This window comes from Eleginops maclovinus, chromosome 9, assembly GCF_036324505.1.
Source record: "Eleginops maclovinus isolate JMC-PN-2008 ecotype Puerto Natales chromosome 9, JC_Emac_rtc_rv5, whole genome shotgun sequence".
Classification (NCBI taxonomy): Eukaryota; Metazoa; Chordata; class Actinopteri; order Perciformes; family Eleginopidae; genus Eleginops; species Eleginops maclovinus.
The window spans coordinates 7,244,099-7,266,871 of NC_086357.1; the positions used below are offsets into that span (position 1 = coordinate 7,244,099).

Sequence of the window (22,773 nt, forward strand, 5' to 3'; positions counted from 1 at the left end):
CGGAGGTGGTGGGGAGCTCCCATATTTCTATGGGGAGCTCCGACAGCTCACCGTTTGCGATCTGGACTGAGGAGATGTGGAAGAGAAAAAAGGAGGCCTATCCCTGGATCGACGCAAAGGACGGGAAACTGGGCTATATGACACCTGTGTGTATTTCTGCATGTTAAGCTGAATATATGTATGGCTTTTTGGGTGGGAGTGTGTGTGTGTGTGTGTGTGTGTGTGTGTGTGTGTGTGTGTGTGTGTGTGTGTGTGTGTGTGTGTGTGTGTGTGTGTGTGTGTGTGTGTGTGTGTGTGTTTGGGGGGTGACGTCACAAATAGCGTACCCTCACTTAAAAAATCCCCACTACACCACTGCCCATGACCCATCCTTCATGACCATAGGTGAGGGTAGGAACGAAAATGCCGGCCCATCTCACGCTCCATTGTTCCCTCACTCGAGAACAAGACCCCGAGATACTTGAACTCCTGCACTTGGGGTAAGGCCTGATCTGAAGTTTAGAGAGTCACCTGTAGCCGACTGTACATCTTTGCACATGTTGATCATGTTGAGGGATTTTTAGCTGTACTTGATATTTCTAACGTCTATTTTATGTATGCCACATCTGTCTCATCCGAAAGAGATGGACTTTAATATATGGCAATGACACACTTCATCACTCTTTCCTTTCCCTGTCAGAAAACAACACTTCATTTTACTCACGTTTGTCTTTTTTATCTCTGCTTGCTGATGGCGAAAATGATGTCCCAGTTTGCCCATAAGAAACGTGTGTGACTGAGAACACTACTCCGGCTTCTCACGCTGCTCGGCTGTTTCTTTGCTCCGATGCCCCTGATCGACAAGGAAGCACGTATGGGCATTCAAACTCCGCCCCCTCAACCCCACGTCCTCCTGTGGATCTGTCATCTATGGTGTGCTCTCTCACAATTCGGATTTATGCTGTATCGAAAAACGCCCTATGTCAAACGCAGCTCCTCCGGTGAAATGTGATCATTTTTCACCCAAAAAACACCGAGTAGCTTCCACAACTTGATACAAATTTCCCACAGAAATACAAAATGCCTGAGTTGCAAAAGAGTCGAGGAAAAGGGTGTTTTTCTGACTCCAGCCAAACTGTGACGTTAATAATCCGCTCAAAAACCTCTCCTTCCCGCTGCAGCAGTAAGACCGAGGAAACATCAATGTCCACATCTTTATATGAAGTTGTAAATGTCTGTCCAGTGAAAGATAAGGGGTTGTTTTCTTCCACAGACATAGCGTCTACCTAACAAAAAAATGCTGTGGAGAAAGCTCATTTCCGCTATATGAGTCAGGCGCAGAAATAGAATGATTAAACTGGGTGAAAGGGGGTGGCGTGGTAGGACGAACACATTCCAGATAGGGGTTTTAAGCTCACAGAGAGGAACATGAGTAAATGTACTATGCCCAAGCCAGGAATACAGTTACCAAGGGCTTCAATGAGCAAATGGTGCTGGGTGGGGTGAGTTGTGTGGAAGTATAAATGGGGAAGTGGGTCAGGCTTAGCTACTGGGGAATCCAGGGTGCAAGGAACAGAGAAACTAATTGGTCAAATTTCCCCCCCTACTTGCTTCTTTGTTGCAAGTAAGATCCACTGAACCCAGCTCTTACTTACTAACAACGCACATGCTGACAGCTATTATACCACTCTGCGATATTTCTAGTAACATTGCCTGAAAATAATTAAAGGGCTGTTAATATAAAAAGTGGGGTTTTATTGCATATTCACTTGTTGAAACATAGAACATAACAATATGCACAACACAACGTTAAAACTGTATCCAAAAAAGAGAGGAATCTCATTATAGACTTGGGAGATCGCACATAAGGACAACGTTTTAATAGGTGATTGTAACATGTTTTTTACTTATTTAAAAATATTTAAAGCCTTCTTCCTTTTTCTATACCAATAATTCACTTACTTTGGATAGATGAATGGCAAGCTCTCTCAGTATTTCAAAGGAAATTAAAAACCAACAGTTTTAGTGAGGCTTTTAATTTGAAGTACTGTTTTTAAGATTTAAAGATATAACATGCAGTATTTTCGCACAGATGTAAAAAAAAAAAGACTAGCCCTATTATATATTTTGTTGAGTTACGTATTTCCAATATAACATAGAAATGTTATTAAAGGTAATGGTGTGTTTCATTTGGTGAGGAATAAAGTCGTCAACCTCTGTGCAAGCGTGAGCTTTTGGGACCACAAGCTGTCATGAATAGACTTTATCCAGTTTTAATCCTAGTTGCTCCACACTATGTGCAGTCCAACTGCTTTATTTATTTTGGAGAAAAGGAGACCTGTGCAAAATAATCTCCCAGTTAAAAACTACTGAACGTTGGATCTTAAGTTAAGAAATCTAAACTTAAGAAACAGGCCCTGCATGTGTTAGCCCTAAGTTCATAGCCACTCAGACCTGTGCCCTGGGGTAAAACTGACTTGATTTGGAAAGGGTGAGAAATCTGGATATTTTGGCTCCTGGTTAAAATACCCTGAATGATGATCAATGAAGTCATCCTAATAGGGATTTATTTGTATTGTTGTTTTTATTTGTTTTGTATGGTAATTGCATTGTTGAGGAACCTGTGACCACAGTGTTTCATCATTACACAATTACACAATAGGAAAACTTTTGAATCTTGAATCTTTGAATCTATATAACTTAATAAAGTTGAGTTGAGATAGGGGCGCTACACACGCCTTGTTTTCAGGAAGCTCAAACTCATGTCTTCAACGTGGAGGCGCAGAACTCCCATGTGGAGGAACAGGGGACTTGGTGAGTTTTAAAGGAAAGCTAAACAAAATAAATAGCTTAGTGGTTTTTCTTGAGGAGTTAAGTCATTTGTATCTGAAAGATCAGACGGCTGTTAAGCTTATGTGATTCATTTCCCCACGTGTAAACTGTTGCATGTGCAGTTTACGAGAAGAGGAGGGGAAAAACAGGAGGGCGGAATAAAACGAGGTAAACCCTAAACCACAACCCTCTTTGTTCATTGTTGCGTAATGTTTCTACTGCTAGTAGTGCTTGGGAACATTACATGGCGGTTTCACATGAGGTCTGTCTAGCTGCACTGTCCTTGCAGACAGACTGCAATGAAAGAAAGTAAAGCCGCTTTCACATGATGCCAGTCACAGCCTATCAATCAAACTCTCTTTGCCTGGTTTTAGAATCACAGTAGATCCTGAATCTTTTCAGTACTAGGTTAAAAATGTAAGCTGATTGTTACAAATGAGTCGAACGTTTAGGCCTACAGATGTTTGAACATTACATCAGCTGATTTAGGTGGTTGTGATTCAGTCACACCAATCCCCTGAGAAAAGACATATGAGTCACACTGCATTCATGAAAAGCTCAACTCAAAAAAAGTGAAACTGTCAACCCCAAACACATTTGAGCCGATGTTTGAAATGTGTTAGATGACATCATTCGAACATATCCAGTGAGCATTTGTAATGAAAAATATTTGCTGACCTGTCATCCCAGCAATCGGAAAAAAACAACGTGTAGGTCCATCCCACTTCCCCTTCTGTTTCGTATCAGCTCCAGGCCCTTTGTTATGTACTTAGGCTCTGTTGAAGCACTTCTGCAGCGACGTGTGCGGGGGAATGAGTCATGGCAAACTCTTGAGTTCATAAAAATGAAGGAACGTGTGTCTTTGAGAGTTTTTGGACAACAATGGAGCTCTATGGCCCAGTGAAAGAAAAATATACAACACTTTGGAACACATACTGTACAAATTAGGAGATATTCATTGCTTTTAAAAAAAAATTAATTTAAGACATTAAATGTCAACTGATTTAATAATTATAACTGTAAAAATGTTTTGGGAAAATAGAAACACAATAAAAGCTCAATAATATTAAACAGAGATCTTACTTGGTCTTACTTCTTACTTATGCTCTGTAAGGTGTCCTTGAAAGCTTTGAAAGGCGCCCATAAATAAAATGGATTATTATTATTATTATTATTATTTTTACTTGGTTCACAAGACCAGGCAGCTCAGTCAGTCAGTGAACTCACCACAACGCACCAAAACCCTTGCTACTACATTTGCAGGATATTTGGCCTTTTAAATACCCATTAGAAACTTCGCATAACAGTTGTGGTTGTTCCAGAATTTAAAACTGTAGAGCCTTTGTCTACCTGTCGAAGGAGTTTACCTCCTACAGTATCAAACGTTGCTGAGAAACTCATAGCTGAGCAAATTATTGACCATGTGATTACTAGTTCATTTTCAATGTGAACACAGGCTTCCTAACGTGAAAACAGCCCTTCTTTACCGAGTTTACTTCTGGCAAATGTCCAATCCCTGGATAATAAACTGGACGAACTCCGTAGCAGGGTGGCATTTCAACGGGACATTAAGACCTGTAATGTTTTGGTTTTCACGGAAACTTGGCTCGACCCCACGATACCGGTCGCCGCCATTGCTCCACACGGATTCTCCATTCATCGCCAGGACCGGACAATAAACTCAGGGAAGAGCAAGGGAGGAGGTGTGTGCTTCATGATTAACAACAAGTGGTGCTCAGATGTGGAGATCATTTCTTCGGACTGTTCTCCCAGCCTAGAGCACATCATGATCGGATGCCGGCCTTTTTATCTGCCGAGGGAGTTCACATCTGTTGTTCTAACAGCAGTGTATGTGGTCTGGACTAAAAACAATAACAGACTACAAAAGGACGAGTGGTGCTGAGGAAGTGTTTGCATCTCTCCCAGATGAACTGAACACATTTTATGCACGCTTTGAGAGGCCCCCGGCTGTGGAGGCACAGAAGGCCCAGGATCCCTGCTCACTGGTTTTAACCAGTGCAGATGTGTGTAGATCTCTGAAAAGGATCAACACACACAGGGCTCCTGGACCTGATGGCATCCCTGGCCGTGCTCTCAAGGTGTGTGCAGTTCAGCTGGCAGATTCACAGACATTTTCAATAGGTCACTGCTCCAGTCTGTAGTACCCTAATGTTTTAAAGAGTCCATCATTGTCCCTGTCCCCAAAAACACAAAACCCATCTGCCTCAATGACTACCGCCCAGTTGCACTCACCTCTATCATCATGAAGTGCTTTGAGTGGTTAATCAAAACTTTTATCACCTCCTCACTCCCTGACTCACTGGACCCCCTGCAGTTTGCCTACAGAGCAAACAGGTCCATGGAAGATGCCATCTGCCTCACCCTCCACACTGCCCTCTCCCACCTGGACCAGAGGAACACTTATGTGAGAATGCTGTTCATTGACTACAGTTCAGCATTCAACACCATTGTGCCCTCCAAGCTCATCATTAAGCTCAGGGACCTCGGGCTCAACAGCGCCCTCTGTGACTGTATCCTGAGCTTCCTGACGGGCAGATCCCAGGCAGTGCGGATAGGGAACATCACATCCTCTACCTTGACTCTCAACACCAGAGCCCCTCAGGGTTGTGTGCTCAGCCCTCTCCTCTACTCCCTGTTCACGCACGACTGCGTGGCCACACACAACACCATCATCAAGTTTGCTAACTACACGACCGTCATCGGCCTGATCACAGACGGCGACGAGACGGCGTACAGAGAGGAGGTCAGAGCCCTGACATCTTGGTGCCAGGACAACAACCTCCATCTCAACGTCAGCAAAACAAAGGAGCTGATTGTGGACTACAGGAAGAGGCAGAGAGAGGCACACACACCCATCACCATCGACGGGACTCCTGTGGAGAGAGTCAGCAGCTTCAGGTTCCTCGGGGTAAACATCAGTGAGGACCTGACATGGACACATCACACCTGGGTCGTATCCAAGACGGCTCGACAGCGGCTCTTCTTCCTCCGCAGGCTGCGGAAGTTCAACATGGACTCCAGGATACTCTGCAAATTCTACAGGTGCACCATCGAGAGTATCCTGACTGACTGCATCACCGCCTGGTATGGCAGTTGCACCGCCCTCAACCGTAAGACTCTACAGAGGGTGGTGAAAACTGCTCAGCACATCACCAGGACGGAGCTGCCATCCATGGAGGACCTCTACACCCAGAAGGCCGGTAGGATATTAAAGGACCCCCATCACCCCAGCAACAATCTGTTCTGTCTGCTGCCGTCTGGCAGACGGTACCACAGCATCCGGACCAAGACCACCAGACTCAGAGACAGTTTTATACCACAGGCTATAAGACTGCTGAACTCCTGAGCTCTGTGAATGTCTACTCACATCTGTTTATAGTACACATACATATATATATATATATATATATTATACACATCTGCCATACATATCTGTTTATAGTACACATATCTATATATTATACATATCTGCCATATACATCTGTTATACGTAATATATGCATCTGTCCATACCTCCTCATTCAACAGTGTAAAGTGTTTAAATACTCTCAATGTATTCCACATATGTATATATTTCACATCCTCAAATCTTTATTGTTGTTATTGTAAATATTCTTCTCTCTTTTTGCACTATTTTATTTATCTTATTTGCACCATGTATGTTGAGTTGTTGGAGGAGCATGGGATATAAGATTTTCATTGCCAACATATACATGTACGTTGTATATGCTGTGCATATGACCAATAAAACCTTGAAACCTTGAAACCTTGAAACCTTCTCTGCAACCAATGCAATTTGGCCTTGGGGCCCAAATCCCGGTGGCCAACTCGTGGAAACATAACATGTACATTTAATTTCCATTAGGAGAAAGGTGCAAATGTGCCAAAACACAACCAAAAGCTGTACATCACTTTTTAGTGTCCCCTGGCTTCCCTGGAGCTTGCAACGTTTTTTTATTTCCAGCGTTTCTTTTGTACAGCGCTTTAGTAAACGCTGCACATATTTTGTCAAGTTGGTGAAGATGTTTTTTCATTTGCATCTGTTTATCATTTTTGAAAGTGCAGAGCGTTTCCTATTATTTGGACCGGTGTTATGCAGTGCACCTTTCGGCCACCGTACAATAAACTCTTCTGTGACAGCCAAAAGTTTTTTCTACAGAAAAAATGTAAACACAACTCGATACCGGTGGTGCTGTCAGAGCTATGTTTCTTGACTAAAGGAAGGCATTTGACATTATAAATCTGCAAGAGCAAGAGGAGATTATATTATTCCACTCAGGGAAAGTTATTTAGTTAATTTTTTCTGTTGAAGCTGCACAACAATGGAACTCAATCCCAGCAACAATGAGGGATCAGGCGTAATTGAGTTTATTTAAAACTCATCCAAAACATTGTAATCAGCTCTGTCAGTACTAAACAATGTATTGCACTGTACTGCCCACTTTCTTTTCACTACTGCTAACCTGTTGCTATGTAATATGTATGTTTTTTTGTATTGTTTATTATTACCACTTCCATTATAGTCAGCCTCTAAGTGGTCTGTTTTTATTGATTGCATTACATTTTTCTTTTATATATAATTTTGTATGGTGACCAATGTACATCTGTGCAGGGAATACAGATATTAGTTTCTTTGATACCTCTGTCGTATTTAGAAAAAATGTCTATTAATGTGTTCTGTCCCTGATGATTGCAACAAATTACAATTCTTATTTTATGTTTTATAACATTCAAAATACTGTAAGATAATAGCAGAGAGGAGCTAACTGGACTGCAGCACTCCTACCCCCCCTGCTGCCAGAAAGAAACAGTGCATCTTTTTAACAGATCTCAGTTTATTATCCACTTTACTTTCTTCTGTCGATGAATTCAATCAATCTAAATCAATTTTAGAAATGTTTTAGATTTAATGCTGCGGTACCGCCTGCCAGAGGTCAGCAGATTGAACAGTTTGTTGCTGGGTTGATGGGGGTCTTTGATAATCCTGTGGGCTTTCTTCCTGAGCCACTGGGAGTAGAGGTCCTCCATGGATGGCAGCTCCGTCCTGGTGATGTGCTGTGCAGTTTTCACCACCCTCTGTAGAGTCTTACTTGTTGAGGGCGGTGGAACTGCCGTACCAGGCCGTGATGCAGCCGGTCAGGATACTCTCTATGGTGCTCCTTTAGAAGTTGCAGAGTATCCTGGAGTCCAATATATATTATACGTATATGTATATATTGTCATGATCCTTGTTTCGTGTCTGTCATGTCCTTGTGTTGGGTTTTATTTTTGAAATGTTTTCCCCTCTTGTGTCACTGGTTAAGCTTCACTTCCTGTCTGCGTTTCCCTCCTGTGCCTGATTGTGTCATTGTGTTCACCTGTTGCCCCTGTGTTTCTCCTCCCTCTTCCAGCTGTCTCTCGTCTTGTGATTACCCATGTGTATTTAGTCCCTGTTTCCCTTTTGTCTGTTGTTCGGTCGTCATTTCTTCCCTGATCTTGTCCATGTTACCTGCCTGTTCCTGTCGCCCTTCATGTCTGAAGCTAAGTTTTTCATGTCCGGTGTTCCCCTTGATTCGTGTTTTCATCAACAGCTTTTGAATAAAGCTCGCTTTTTGTTTTTGACCTTTACCTGCTTCCCCTGGATTTACTGCACTTGGGTCCTGTTTCCCCAACCCTGACATATACACATATATTTGGGATATTAGGATAAAAGTGCCGATGATGTAACACTTGTTGGATTCGCTCAGGTGTGGCAGGAAAACACAACCACTTAGTCAGAACTTTTGAATAAATACAGAGACAGCTATATACAACATATAGGACAATCTTTATTATGACAACAGTTCATTGGTTAAGAGAAGAGGAGAGAACAAGAGAGGAGGCGTACAACACGGGACACAAGAAACCCCCACTAGGCTGTGGAGTCCACTTACACCCCACCCCAGGGCTAGATTAATGGCTGTATCAAGGCACACCACGCAAAGACCACGGCACGCGAACACCCTCTACCAGAGGAACACAACTGTCAACACACACGGCACACACACTGCAATTAACCAACCAACCTTTAGGGTGAGAGCTACTCGGCAACCTCTCACTTGCTGCTCTCCCTCCATATACTAAACTACTGCAAAAATATCAGAAATACACCAATATCAGTGGCGGCTGGTGGAGTTTTCTTCAGGGGGGGCTATAACTCCAAAATGTATATAAAAAAAAAAAGCATGCATACATGTTCTAAGGCAGTGATACTCACTATTTTTTTCTCAAGAGCCACATAGGAAGAAAAAAGACAGGAGGAGAGCCGCACATGTACATTAACATACCACGCCTTTGCAAATGTGCACAAACGTCCACAAAAAAGACAAAAGCAATATCATTTCAATTAAGATATTTATTACCTTAGTACTGGGATGAGCGGAACATTGCTTGCATGGCCTTGACCTTCTTGATGTTGTATTTGTAATTTGTTGTTGCAATCACAGTGAGACATTCAAGATGAGCATTTGTCAGTCGGTTTCTCTGTTTCCTCTTGATAATGTTCATAGTTGAAAATGTTGACTCGCAGGCGTATGTGCTCACAAAAAAAGACATCACTTTCTGCACAAGGGGTTTCAAAGTGGGAAAACTTTCTTCAGAAACCAAACTCCAGAAGTGACCAACACCTTCTTTGAGTTCAGCTTGGAGAATGGCATTTGTTTGCAGCTCAACTATTTCACACTCCAGAGCAGCACGATCACCAGGGCAGAGCTGAGTGATGGATGGAGTGAGAGAGGTTACATCCATGTTGAAGGGGTTCTCAATAAAATTGAAAATGTTCTGTTGCTCAATCACGTCACTGAACCTGGACTCAAACTCAAGCTTCAGTTCCTCCCAAACTTTAACAAATCCAGTATAGCTGAAATGCTGCAGCAGTGATGGGTCTCGTGTGGTTGTTTCTCTCAGTTTGGGGAAGTGAATGAGTACTCTGTCAGGTATCCACAGAGCAGTTATTTTGCTTTTGAATGCTATGACTGCTCTCAGCATGTCACTTGGGAGCTTGTCTCTTCCTTGGAGTTGCAGGTTGAGAGAATTCAGGTGACATGTAATGTCAGTAAGGAGGGCCAGCTGCACAATCCACTGTGGATCTTTCAACTCTAGCTGTTGCTTCCCCTTGCTGTCCAAGAAGGTGCTGATCTCAGGAAGGAGGCTCAGGAACCGCTCCAGCACTCTCCCACGAGACAGCCATCTCACTGCATTGTGCAACACTAAGTTGCTGTATTCTGTTTCATAGTCTTCGATTAATTGTCGGAACTGTCTGTGGTTTAGTGGTCTTGACACTATATAGTTGACCACATGCACAACAACTTCCATGACGTTTTGAAATGCATGGTTTCTCAGTTTTGACACCAAGGCCTCCTGGTGGATGATACAGTGGAAGCTGGTGACATTTGGCATTTCATCCCTTTTTTTCATGAGGCCAACAAGACCCTTCTCTTTGCCTCGCATGCTTGGGGCACCATCAGTACAGACACTTGCGAGTTTGGACCAGCTGAGATTATTTTCCTCAAAAAATGCCAGAAGTGCATTCAGGACATCCTCGCCTCTTGTTTGGCCCTGGAGTGGTAGTAAACACAGCATTTCTTCTCGAAAAGCGTTTTCTTTTGGGAACCTCACCCAAACGCACAGCTGAGCTATATCTGTGACGTCAGTGCTTTCGTCCACTGCGATGCTGAAAGAAGGTGCGGCGCGCAGATCAGCAAGCAGCTGGTCACGGATGTCCTTTCCTATATTTTCCATCCGCCTTATTATCGTGGAATCAGAGAGCTGTAGTGCTTTTAATCTTTTGATTATCTCTTGCTTGTTGGCGAAGTCTCTGAACACTATTTCAGCGGAAGCCAAGAAACAGTGTTTAACCGTTTCGGAGTCCGAGAAAGGTTTTTTGTCCCGGGCCAAAATCCACGCAATCCATCTCAAAAGATGCCTCTGTTAGAAGCTCGGCAGCGGAGCTTGTCTTGTGGATAAGTCGTTGCTGCTCCCCAACTGAAGTAATGAGCTGTGTAATTTTATTCTTTCTTACTTCACTGCCAGGTGGATACTTTTCATTAAACTGTGGATGCGCTGTTCTGAAATGCCTTTACTCCTTTTAAAGCAGGCACGAGTTTCATTGCACAATAAGCACAGCGGGGTGTTATTATGGAGAAGAAACAAAAACTCATCCGTCCATTTATCTTGAAATTTCCTGTGCTCATCTTTTATGCTTCGTACCTTCCTTTTTTTACACTGACTTTCCGTCTGGCTGCTTGTCCCCTCGTCGGGGTCTGCATGCTGATCCTCACACTCTCTCCCCTCTCTGTTTCTTGCATCTGTCTGTGTCTCTCGATCTCCTGCATCTATTCTTGCAACTCTTCCATCTCCTGCATCAGCTAATTTCGGTCTCTTCCTAATTAAAAAACGATCCATTTTGTGATCACTGATTTTTGCATATCACATCCGACGTAGCATTGGCACGTGCGAAGTTCAAACGTTTAAGTATCTATAAACAAATGTTTGGTGGGATGTTGCCAGGTACGGCGGCCCCTTTAGAACAAAAGTTAGTTCGGCTTTTTTTTGTTGCATAGGCTACTTATCGGAATGCAGATGATTATGTTGTAGCGTTCACTATATGGTTCGGGAGCACATTTGAAAGGTTGTGTTTTTAAAAAAAAATATTATTAATATTTTTTAGGCTTGCGCGAGCCGCCAAGTAAAGCTTCTCGAGCCGCATGTGGCTCGCGAGCCGCGCAATGAGTAACAGTGTTCTAAGGTATCAAACGAGTGTATTTACATAAATGAAAACAACAAAAACAACATTATAGATAGATAGAAGTGCAAAGAGAAACAAGTGCGATATATAGAGTATGTACAGTATATGCAGTTAAGAGTGATTATGTAAAGATAAGGGCAGTATAAAGAGGTGGGAATAATTGGCATAGTATAAACAGATGTAGTATGAACAAATATACAGATGTGCTATATTACTATACAGAGGGCCAATATACATATATAATAAATATCTATCTATCTATCTCTAGATATATTTCTATATCTATATACTTAAATAATATATATCATATATAACATGGACAATACACATACTTTATGACAGAAGGCTGTGACGTCAGCCCCGCCGCCAAATCCAGCTGCATTCAGCTCGGGCGCAGGAGAGGTGCGCCCCAACATCGTCCTATCCATAGACTGTATATATTGATCCTATCCAGTGCTCGAATTATGTTTTTGTCTTCAAGGGGGTCTCTCTATTTTATAAAAACAAGTTGGACTCCCCGCCCCCCCCCATAACCTAACATGTCAATTAAATAGCCGCGAATAGGTGCGAATGGCGCTTTTGCGCACGGTAGACACAACTTACACACGTAACACACGCACAACACAACAGACAGATTTTTTGGGGTTTGTTTTACAGAAATCGGTTCCATTTAATTTAAACATATTATTGATTGTCCATATTTCATTCCAATATCGCAATACATACAAATACATAGATTAAACATATTCTTTTGAATTTCAGTTTAGCTAGACTGTGAACTTATGCATTATGTAGCCTATATTGGCTTTGTCAAACAACATAGAAGAAAGCGCAACTTCAACAGACATTCTCAGCACTTGTCAAATCATGTAACCCAATGAACGCATATATAGACAAAACACTCGCATCATGTAGGCCTAACAATTCAGTTCGATGCTCTGATCATGTTTGACCGTGTTGGGCTTTACGGAAATAGATTAAACATATTCTTTTGAATTTCAGTTTAGGGACAGGCTAGACTGTGAACTGTTATGCATTATGTAGCCTATGGCTTTGTCAAACAACATAGAAGAAAGCACAAGTTCAACAGCAAACATGACATTCTCAGGACTTGTCAAATAATGTAACCCAATGAACGCATATATAGACAAAACTCACCCATCATGTAACAATTCAGTTCGATGCTCTGATCATGTTTGTTGGGCTTTACGGAGACAAAAGAGACCAAACTGCCCTGCTCTCAGCTGGCTGGGGCCTGCGCCCAGGAATCCATGATGCTGATGTCCGGTGGCCACTCTTAATCCATGAGTGGACAAACGGCACGGGGTTGAATTTCTCAATAGGAGGTCCATTCAAGTCAATGAATAGCAGGGCAGTGAGGCTCGCTGCACGCAGTCCGTTCCTAGTTTTATCGTCTGTGTCATTGCAAGCCGAGAAACCCCTCTCACACTCCGCTGAGGTCGGGAGTATAGTGCGGCATGCGACGATAAGTTTCTTAAGAGTATTCCCCTGAGAACCTTGAAGCTTCCAATCTCGGAATTCCTCGATAGCCTCGGTAGAAGATTCACAGAGGAGTTTTGCGAATCTCCCCACTTCGCGCTCTCCAAATAGCATTAGGTCTGACCTCTCTGCAGGCCAAAAGTGCTGATCTAGAGGCTTGAGCATGGCAATAAGTTCACTGTCAGGAAGACGTGATCTGAGATTATCAAGGATGGACTGATAAAACTGGGGTTTATTAATCTTAGGCTGCGTTTCCCTAAGCACAATGCCTTTGAACCGACCACTTGCTATGCCTGCGCGAATCTTGGATTCCGTTTTACCGGCATCTTCTTTCATAGCAGACAGTATCTCGATGGTTTGATGGATTTGTCTGCTGCCATCCACCAGAGACGTGTCCCTTCTCTGTAGTCTCAATGAGAGCCCCTGCAGTTCACAAAGCACATCTTTCATCACTGCCAAATCGGAGAGGAAGCCAGTAGATGTCAGATGCTTGAGTAGGCCACCATACTTCGCCCTCTCCACACCGTTGCGCGAGGCATCTTCGCTGGCCATTGTAAAGTGCTGTGCCAAAACAGGAAAATCTTTCACCACAGCTTTAACTGTCCGGAAACTGCTTGCCACCCACCTGATTGTGAAGACTTTGCCTATTTTTAAAATCTGCATGTTTAGTTCCCTAGCAGCATTTTCAAGCTCCCGTGCGTTTTTGGTGGATTGGTGATACAGACTATGAAGCTTTGAAATAAAAATGTCAAAATGGTTGCACCCAGCCACAGCCTTCAAAGAATCATTAACAGCTAGTTCTAATCGGTGTGCCAGGCAATGTACATCCTGCAGTCGAGGGAAGTCTTGTTTAAGTCTTTCAATGAGTCCTGTATGCCTACCGGTAAGGACAGCGGCTCCGTCTGTGGCTATGCTGATGAAGTTCCTCTTAAGAAATTCTGCCTCTATCCCCACATTTTGAAGACTGTCTTTTAACGCATTGTAAAGAGATCCTGCATCTCGTTTTTCCAACTCAACAATGTCCAAAAACACGTTCTCTACGTCTCCATTACCTGTTACATCGCACCTCATGTAGATAATCATATAGGAGCGTCCATGCACAGTGCTTTCATCCAACGTTATGCTGATACGTGAGTCGAGTTTCAAGACATGGGAAACAAGTCTTCTTTTCATTTCATCTGCTATATGTTTCACAATAGCAGCACAGGAGTGATCAGAGCGTTGTGCAGGGCCCACTGTTGCACCATTAAGCTCATTAACTGTCATGATCGGCGTCATTGGTGTATGGCAATCTCTCTTTGGCTATAGTGTACGCCGCCCTAAATGAGCTTGATGTAACGTCGATGGCAGCCAAACTCAGCTCTACAACTTTGGTGGGCAGAACATCTTTTTGTTTTAATTCTGCTATCTCCACTGCTCTTTTATGAGCAAGGCTGTCCCGGTGCAGGTAAATCTTCTTACGTAATTGCTTTTGCAATGAGCTACTGACGGTCCCATTAACCCATGCATCCGAAAGGTGCACCCCAGTCTTTTTTTCATGGAGCAAGAGAGTTTTTGCTGCCTGGCAGGGAGCGCACCCAAGGCCACTCTCACTTGTACACAACCATGGATTTCTCTCCTTCCACGATCGCCACTGTGTGAGCCCCCAGTTCTGAGGCAGGTGGCGCAGGTGCTTCAGTTCCATATCGGTCCCGGACCCCGACCCCGTCTCCGCAGCCTCTTCTCCGTCCAATTCCTCCTCAACGTCCTCATCGTCATTGGTAAGTGTCCCAGCTAAAACATCATGATGACTGGTTGTAGCCACAACGTCCTCTGGCTCAGTAGAGTTAGGCGCCTGGCTAGAACTAGCTGTTGCTAGGTCATTTTCTGATTCTAAATCTGCAACTATTTTCGTTTTTTTAGTGGTAAAACCGAAACTGGTCAGGGCCGAATATGAATTCGGTGCAGGTGGCCTTTTTTTCGGCGGCATAACTGGCAATTACATTTAAATTTAAGATGTGTTGTTGGTCTTTACCTCAAAAGCACATTTTTATGTGACTTCTTCGGACTTGCGAGTGCTGTCAAATCGATCTTATCCAGTTTGCTCACGTAGCCTAGTGGTGTGGTGGTGAAGTGCAGTATGCTGCGCTCTTGAGTGTATAAGCACGTCCGGTATTAGCCTATTTTAATGTAACGTCTTTAATGGTTGGAGACCGCAAAGGGATGGATAATGAGTGTTGTTTACGATTAAATTACAATGCAATATATGGCAGACACCTTCAGATATGAGAGACCCCCTCAAAAATTTGACTTTGTTGCTTTCATGGGAGCCAGTCATCACTCTATGGGAGCTCGGCTCCCTCTGGCTCCCACGTAATTCGAGCACTGGATTTAGATAAACGTAGCATCAGCCTAGAACTATGGGCAAATTGTGTGTGATATCATTCATATGTAAGGTATTATTCGGGCATACAGGCTCAGTGACTATCAGACTATTTGGTTATCGGATTATTGCACTACTGAATGCTTACTGAATAACCTTTTTTTAACCTCATCCCACAGAATTTTCCTAACATTGGCGCCAAAATCATAGGCGAAATGGTTGACCGAGACTTGGTCACAGCCATTCAGACGGCTGTCGCCTCTGGAATAAGGTCTGCTTTGTCATCTATGCTGGTAAGGACTTATTCTCAGTCTAAAATATCAGTGAAGTAATGGTGTAGCTATACATGTTGATAACAGTCTTGGCTGGCACTATAGGCTATGATTTCCACGTTGTCCTGCATGAAAAGGTGAATGTTGCGCTTAATGGACAAAGAATCAGGCCAAGCTACTTTTTCAGTTAGTATGCTACTAAGACGTTTTCTGTAAAAGTAGAACAGATATGGCACCATGTGTATTGGAGGCTGCCCCACAAATCTTCAAACTCAGCCGCCGTTTCTGTAGGCTATGATGGTATCCACATAACTGGAGACGGACTCTGGTATATCTGGTATCGCCAGATATAAAGAATAATGGGCCTCATTCTCGACCGCAGCTAGGAAGAATCCTGAACGCACTCTGCGTACATTTTTTCACGGCATTTTCCCCCTTGAAATTATTCCATTTTGCAAAAATAAAAATAGCTTATTTGACAACTACATTTATTTTAATGTGCTGATTTTTTTAACATGTTTTGCGCAGACATTCTCTAATTTGGCAAAAGGTTTCATTGATTTGCGCGTGGGTCTCTAGTCTAGAATCTTTGGTATAAACGTTGTCATGACTCATGACTAGGGATGGGAATTGATAAGATTTTTACGATTCTGATTCCCTTATCGATTCTGTGAAACGATTCAATTCCTTATCGATTCTCTTATCGATTCCAATTTGGGGGAAAAAGGAGAATAAACAGTTTGATGTAACATTTATCTTTGTTTTAATGAAAAATATTCTATTGTGACAGTTACTTATTAATCTCTAATAACAAGTGTGTGTGTGTGTGTGTGTGTGTGTGTGTGTGTGTGTGTGTGTGTGTGTGTGTGTGTGTGTGTGTGTGTGTGTGTGTGTGTGTGTGTGTGTGTGTAAAAAAAATTAACAGTTCTTTTGCAGATGAACATATCTGCTTTTCTGTACAAGAAAATGTAACAAATAACAACAAATAACAAATACTGAATCATGTAATTACAAGAACAATGTAATCACAAGCACAGTGTGTGTGTGTGTGTGTGTGTGTGTGTGTGTGTGTGTGTGTGTGTGTGTGTGTGTGTGTGTGTGTGTGTGTGTGTGTGTGAGTGTGAGTGTGAGTGTGAGTGTGAGTGTGAGTGTGAGTGTGTGTGTGTGTGCACTCAAGTAGTAGTAGGGAAAATTAACAGTTCTTTTGCAGAAATATGAGCATATCTGCTTTTTCTGGAAGGATACGGGATCTTTCGGGGCTTATGGTGTCTCCAGCCGTGGAGAACACCCTCTCAGATGGGGTGGAGGAAGCCTGCACACAGAGGTAGTTTTCAGCCAGTCCAGATAGCAAGGGCAGCGTATCCTGCTTGTTCCACCACCACAGTGCGGCGCTATCCCTGCAGGGGATGGAGGGCAGGCTTTTGTAGAACTGGATTTCCTGATCCACCTTCTGAGCCAGGGAAAGACGGGGCTGTGATTCACGGATTGACTGCAGCTCGTTGTCCTCCTCCTCGAATAGTTCTTCCAAGGCTGTCTTTTTTGATGGTGGTGGCAGTGCCTGAAATTAAATGAACATGAAGTAAAAAAAAAAAAAAATACATATATAAGTCAATAATCATGACAAACCAGCATCCAAAGGTCATTACAAATGAATGAGTTAACTTACATAGTGTTCCTCTACTTCTTCCTCCTCCCCATCTTCGCAGCCTTCCCTCTGTGTCTCTCCTTCCCCTGGGAGCTTGAGAAGTGATGTAAACACATTAATAACTTTTAACACAGAGCCGTAGAAGGTCTCACTCACAATGGAATCAAATGCAATGATAAGACAAACAGAATTTAAACAGAAATTAAAATACCTCATCTCTTGCTGCCACTGTATTTGCTGTTATTGCAGCTTCCCTGATCCTGTCCCAGACTGCATCACTTTTCACTTTGTATTTAAATCTGGGGTCCAAGATGGTGGCTTCCTCCAGGAATCTCTGAATGTCAGTTCCCTTCATTTTCAAAAAGGAGGATAGGATGACATTAGACTAGTGGTACAAATTGGCCTAAAGCATCAAGGTAAGATTAAATGTAGTTGTGCTTACCTGGTAGCGTTTGGAGAGATCCTTCCAAATGTTCTCCTTGATGCTCCTTGTGAACGCAGAGTCACCTTCCTGCACAGTGTACTGTTGCTCCAGCTTCTGCAAGATGGGCAAAATCTCACCGCAGGTTGCACTTTTGTCGCTGGAGACGGTCAGTGTGGAGGTGTAATGCTTCCGCATGAGATGCACAAACTCCTCTGCTTTCCTTAAGTCCTCGTTGCCTATTCTGTCCAACCTACAATGTAAATAAAAACAGAAAAAGATGTATGTAGCACAAATAAACAAAAACAAAACCAGTCAAAGTTTAAAAAAAAGTTTAAGTCATATTATCATTTAAAATATATATCACCTTTCCTTCTCCATGGGCCTTCTTATGCGTGGATCTATGGCTGCAGCCTGGATAGCAGGGAACTGCTCGGTGAATCTCTCCATCATCAAATAGAGGGAATTCCATCTGGTCCTTACATCCAGGAGGAGCATGTGCTTGGGCAGCTCTGAGGGTTCACATATACACAACACAATGTAAATATTTATTATCTAATAATTTACATACACATACCTATACATGTATATTTTCATGTACATATAGTATAATGCTTGCAATGTACTGTAAGGAGAGTATCTTACTGAGCAAGTCTTGTTTCTCTTTAAGAACAACTTTTGCCATGTGGGACCTCTTCATCCAGACAACAACTGCTCGAACTCGTGCTGCCCAATTGGATATGGCAGTGCAGTTGTACAGCTTTTGCGCTCCCAGGTTCAGCGTATGAGCGAAGCATGGAAATTTGACAATTTGCAGCTGTTTGATGGCTACATCCATGTTCGCTGCATTGTCTACAGTTGCTGCCACAACCTTTTCCCGTACACCATATTCTTCTAAAATGTAATCAATCTCCTCTGCTACAGCTGAGCCTGTCTGAGATTGGTACACGGCTTTGGTTTTTAGGACCTTTTCCTTTACCTGGCCATTGCTCACGTAGTGCAGAGTAACCGTGAGATAATGATCCTGACAAAAGCTTGTCCACCCATCAGCCGTGATAGCTGCCTTTGACACTGTTTTCAGTTCAGAGATCACATTTCCCTTTTCCACACCATACCAAGCAGGGATTAAGTGGTTGGTTAAGCTTTCCCTGCTGGGGGCTTTGTATTTTGGATTGAGAACCTTTGTCATCTCCCTAGAAAACATATGAAAATGAATGAGTGTAAACATCTGTTTAATGAGGAGGAAAATATTCTATTCTATTCTATTCTAATCTGACATTTGATAATCTGACAACAACCTCACATTCACCTACCGAAATTCAGGGGCGTCTACTGTAGAAAATGGGTGCAAACCCTTAACAACAAATTTGGTAACTGCCCGGTGACATTCTTCTACCTTTGCCTGGGACATTTTATTTCTGCCTGCCTCGACGAAAATAGAAGCCAGAGGTAAACGGGAGCAAGTGCTGCTAGCCTCTGAGTCAGCCAGACTACCCGTCTCGTCCCGGTCATCATCTTGTTCTAAATCGAAGAAGGCATTCGTTTGATGAAAAAGCAATACTGTACAATTTCGGGAAAAAAACTAATTTCCCACCTCCCTTTGATTTAAATAAATGAGCGTCACCTTTCTCTGGCTCCCTGAATCGGCGGCGCAACTTACTAGCATGTTTCATTAGCTGCATAGCAACAGCTAGAATTCTTCCCTAGAACTACGGATGCCTTGCCATCAAGTAAGCTAATTAAACATGCTAGCAAGGAACGGCTTGATTAACCAGAAACATAAACTCCCTTAATTACCCCAAGGAGAGGTAGGAAATGGGTTTATTTCCAGAAATGGCGTGGTACATAATTTACTAGGAATCACATTAAGGATTAGTCAGTGGGATAGCTACTTACCACCAGAGTTGCCTTCGGTGTTAGCCCCCAAGGTCACGGTGGTCGTAGAAGCTTGGCTGCTGTCACTCCGAAGGGCATCAAAAACGCGACACTCGTTAAAGTTTATCCCGTGTTGTGTGCGCAGATGTTTATGCATATTTGAAGTATTCCCTCCCGCCGATGTTATCAACAATTTGCAGTGGTTGCAAAACGCCCTGTTGCCATCCTTATGTAATGTGAAATGAAGCCACACTTTGGACCGTTTTAACCTTAGGGGTGCCATTTCAGACTTGTAAAAAGTATCACGAGCGTCACCTGCGTAACCAAGCAACTACGCCACGTCAAGCCGGGCTTACTGAATCATTCGTGTGTACCTTGCTGCGTAAATAACGTTACATAAACCGTGCGGTCTGGAATCTATAAGAGAATCGTTTAACGAGCTGCCAAACGGTTCCATGGAATTGAAACATAAGGAACCGGTTCTCAACAGGAACCGGTTCTCGATTCCCATCCCTACTCATGACATAAAAAAAATGCTACGTTCCATTCATTCATAGAAATCATTCATTCAAAACACTCAAACGCAGAAGTAAGCTCGTCGGTCATGAAAAGAAAACAGTTACATCTTTTCCAGGCGTTAAATAGTAAACCGCGCATTGTTCTTAGTAGTGATGACAGCGGTGAAGGAAAAAGCACTTCTTACAGCAAGGATACGGGAAGATCATCAGTCCTCTGTAGCAGCAACAATACCCCTGAAACTAACTCTAGCAGCTATCTATATAGGATAGCCTACTACTTGGTGGAATCGACTGTCAAAGCAAAGTGTCAACACAGCAGCAACTAACGGTATGTGACAGTGACCGTGAAAGAGATGAAGCGGAAAGCTACATGAACTTGAGCAACGTGTCTTCAAACATTTTAAGTGGTGCTCATTTTTCTCGTTTATCCTATGTTCATTGATCCTGTGGGTGTGTGCTAGCCAACTCGCAGCATTGCCTGCCATAACTAGCTAGCAAAGTGAACTCTAGCCGAGTCTGACTTGACTTCAGCTACAAATCCCTAGGCTACCATTGAAAATGCTTTTCAACAGATAAAGAAAACATCCAGGTTCAGGTGAGATAAAGTATCTATAACTGCACTAGCGGTACTTATAGCAGATAGATCAGCGTATTAATTGAAATCCTGACGCCTACTCTTAAACTCTACATTTGTTAATTTATCTTCCTAAAACCCACTAGAGGACACAATTTAAAAGGATATTTTCAAAATGTTCTTATGGGGGAGCATGCCCCCAAAACCCCCCTACTTTTGCTGGGTCACCCAATTTCGGCTGCCGACGTATTTTTGGAATTTTAATTTGCCGCAATAAATGTTGTTGTTAACTTGTAACATGACTCTGTCTTTGCTGTCTTAATCAAACAGTGGTATACCGAGTAATATATCGGCGGTAGCTACTGTTTGGGGGGTATTACGAAATTGCAATTTGTTTGTTTGAGGGGTCGGACTGTGCGTACTATGGAATACAATCCTGGCGGCGCCCCTGTGGGCAGTGTATGTTGAATTAGTGTATGCTTAAGTGTGTTTTAATTTGTATTTATTTGGTACTTTCATCTGCTCTCTTTCTAGACAACATCAGCAACAGCTGGACTGTCAACCTCAGCCACAACCTCGGCTACCACTGCAGTAAGACTAGTAAGATGTAGCAGCCTTTTAAAGTTGACGTCAGTCATGCTATGAAACTGTTTTACTATTATCTTTATGTCTTTTAATCCAACGTACTTGTAGGTATTGTTTTGTTTGTAATTTGGGTTCTTCAATACACACACCGTGAGGATATTTGAAGAGAATGAACTTTATCTGTTAATGCTTTGGTCAGGTTACACGCTTACAGAAACTATACTATATGCTGGAACTCCAATTACAATTGCTTACATTACAGCATAAACAAACTGTTAATTGTTATATCATTACAGGTACCCCTTCCATCAGTCCCTCAGAACAGCTGGGGTACAAATCGAAGGACTCGTAAGAGGCAGAGAACGTACACAAAAGACGTGATCTGTTTGCCATTTAGTACAGCAACAACAATGAACATCCCAAGAGGTCATTCCCGCAATAATTTAGCAGAATCAGGTCTTATTGGGAAAATTTCTTTTGGGTCTGACTGGTCTGAATTACAGCTACGTGCTGAAATATCAGCCATTTTCAGAAGCAGCTTTGGGCTGGCAGAGAATCAAATGCTGCCATTTGAATACCTGGGAACTATAAAAGGCAGTAAGAAATGAATGAAACCAAAAGTCACCAGGTCCTTCCCATGGGGAGGTAAGGAGGTGGCCTCTATCTGCTCTCAAACATGCCTGTATGTATTGGCTGGAATACACAAACCCAATCAGGTAAAATTAAACAATGTTATATTTTAGAAATATTGTAAACATGATGTATCTTTTGTTTATGATGAACAACTCTGTTCCTGCACAGGACGAAATCATTGATGTCCCTGATGATGATGATGATGACGATGATTTCCAAATGCCACAAAGAAGACAACGTAAGTTGTTTTTGTTGTTGTAGTTTTCAGTAGTTTTGTGGGAAAGTGTTAAAATACATTGTACAACTGCATGGTCTTATAATAAGGAATATGGCAATAACAATTTATTTAATAACAGCATGAGATTAGCTGAGGTAAAAGTATTTTCTTTAATGTTCAATATAGGGCAAACACTGATGAGATTTATTTATGTTTATGATGTATTCTAACACAAACCTAAGATAACTAATTAATCTAAACTAACAGTAGGCCTACATACTAGTTGCTATAGTTGATATTTGAATCATTCAACACAAGAAAGGAAGGGTTGAAAAGAAAGTATTTAAGGAATATTTATTGTAGTTATTGCACGTTTATTTATTTTTATCTAATCTATTTATAACCAGTCTGTCTGTGCTCAGACTGGTTTTAAACTTGAAACCCAACCTTAAACATAGTAATGGAACAAAAAGTGTTTCTACCCTATACAGTGCGCCAGAGAGAGCCTTTGCCTACAAGGGAAACTCCGCAAGCAGAGACAGGGGCCCAGGCAGTGACAAGGGGGCTGGCAAGTT

The 22,773-nt window shown here is 42.5% G+C and overlaps 1 protein-coding gene and 1 long non-coding RNA gene across 5 annotated transcripts; one reads left to right on the plus strand and one right to left on the minus strand.

Annotated features, from left to right (window-relative positions):
• The first annotated feature begins 15,610 nt into the window (after positions 1 to 15,610).
• On the plus strand, positions 15,611 to 22,721 carry LOC134870152 (uncharacterized). Its single transcript, XR_010166508.1, has 4 exons — positions 15,611 to 15,751; positions 21,298 to 21,363; positions 21,645 to 22,219; positions 22,690 to 22,721. It is a non-coding gene; the product is annotated as an uncharacterized LOC134870152 (long non-coding RNA).
• On the minus strand, positions 16,393 to 20,365 carry LOC134870148 (E3 SUMO-protein ligase ZBED1-like). 4 transcript variants are annotated; one of them, XM_063892203.1, is made up of 7 exons: positions 19,693 to 20,365; positions 18,442 to 18,989; positions 18,164 to 18,308; positions 17,818 to 18,049; positions 17,587 to 17,724; positions 17,397 to 17,468; positions 16,393 to 17,288 (listed from the first exon to the last, which is right to left on the minus strand). In XM_063892203.1, the coding sequence occupies exons 2-7, from the start codon at positions 18,983 to 18,985 to the stop codon at positions 16,923 to 16,925; spliced, it is 1,497 nt and encodes a 498-aa protein (XP_063748273.1). In that variant the 5' UTR covers positions 18,986 to 18,989; positions 19,693 to 20,365; the 3' UTR covers positions 16,393 to 16,922. The 4 variants fall into 4 exon arrangements, with proteins under 4 accessions (XP_063748273.1, XP_063748272.1, XP_063748274.1 ...); XM_063892202.1 differs by lacking the exon at positions 19,693 to 20,365 and adding an exon at positions 19,110 to 19,318; XM_063892204.1 differs by lacking the exon at positions 18,442 to 18,989.
• Positions 22,722 to 22,773: the final 52 nt, after the last annotated feature.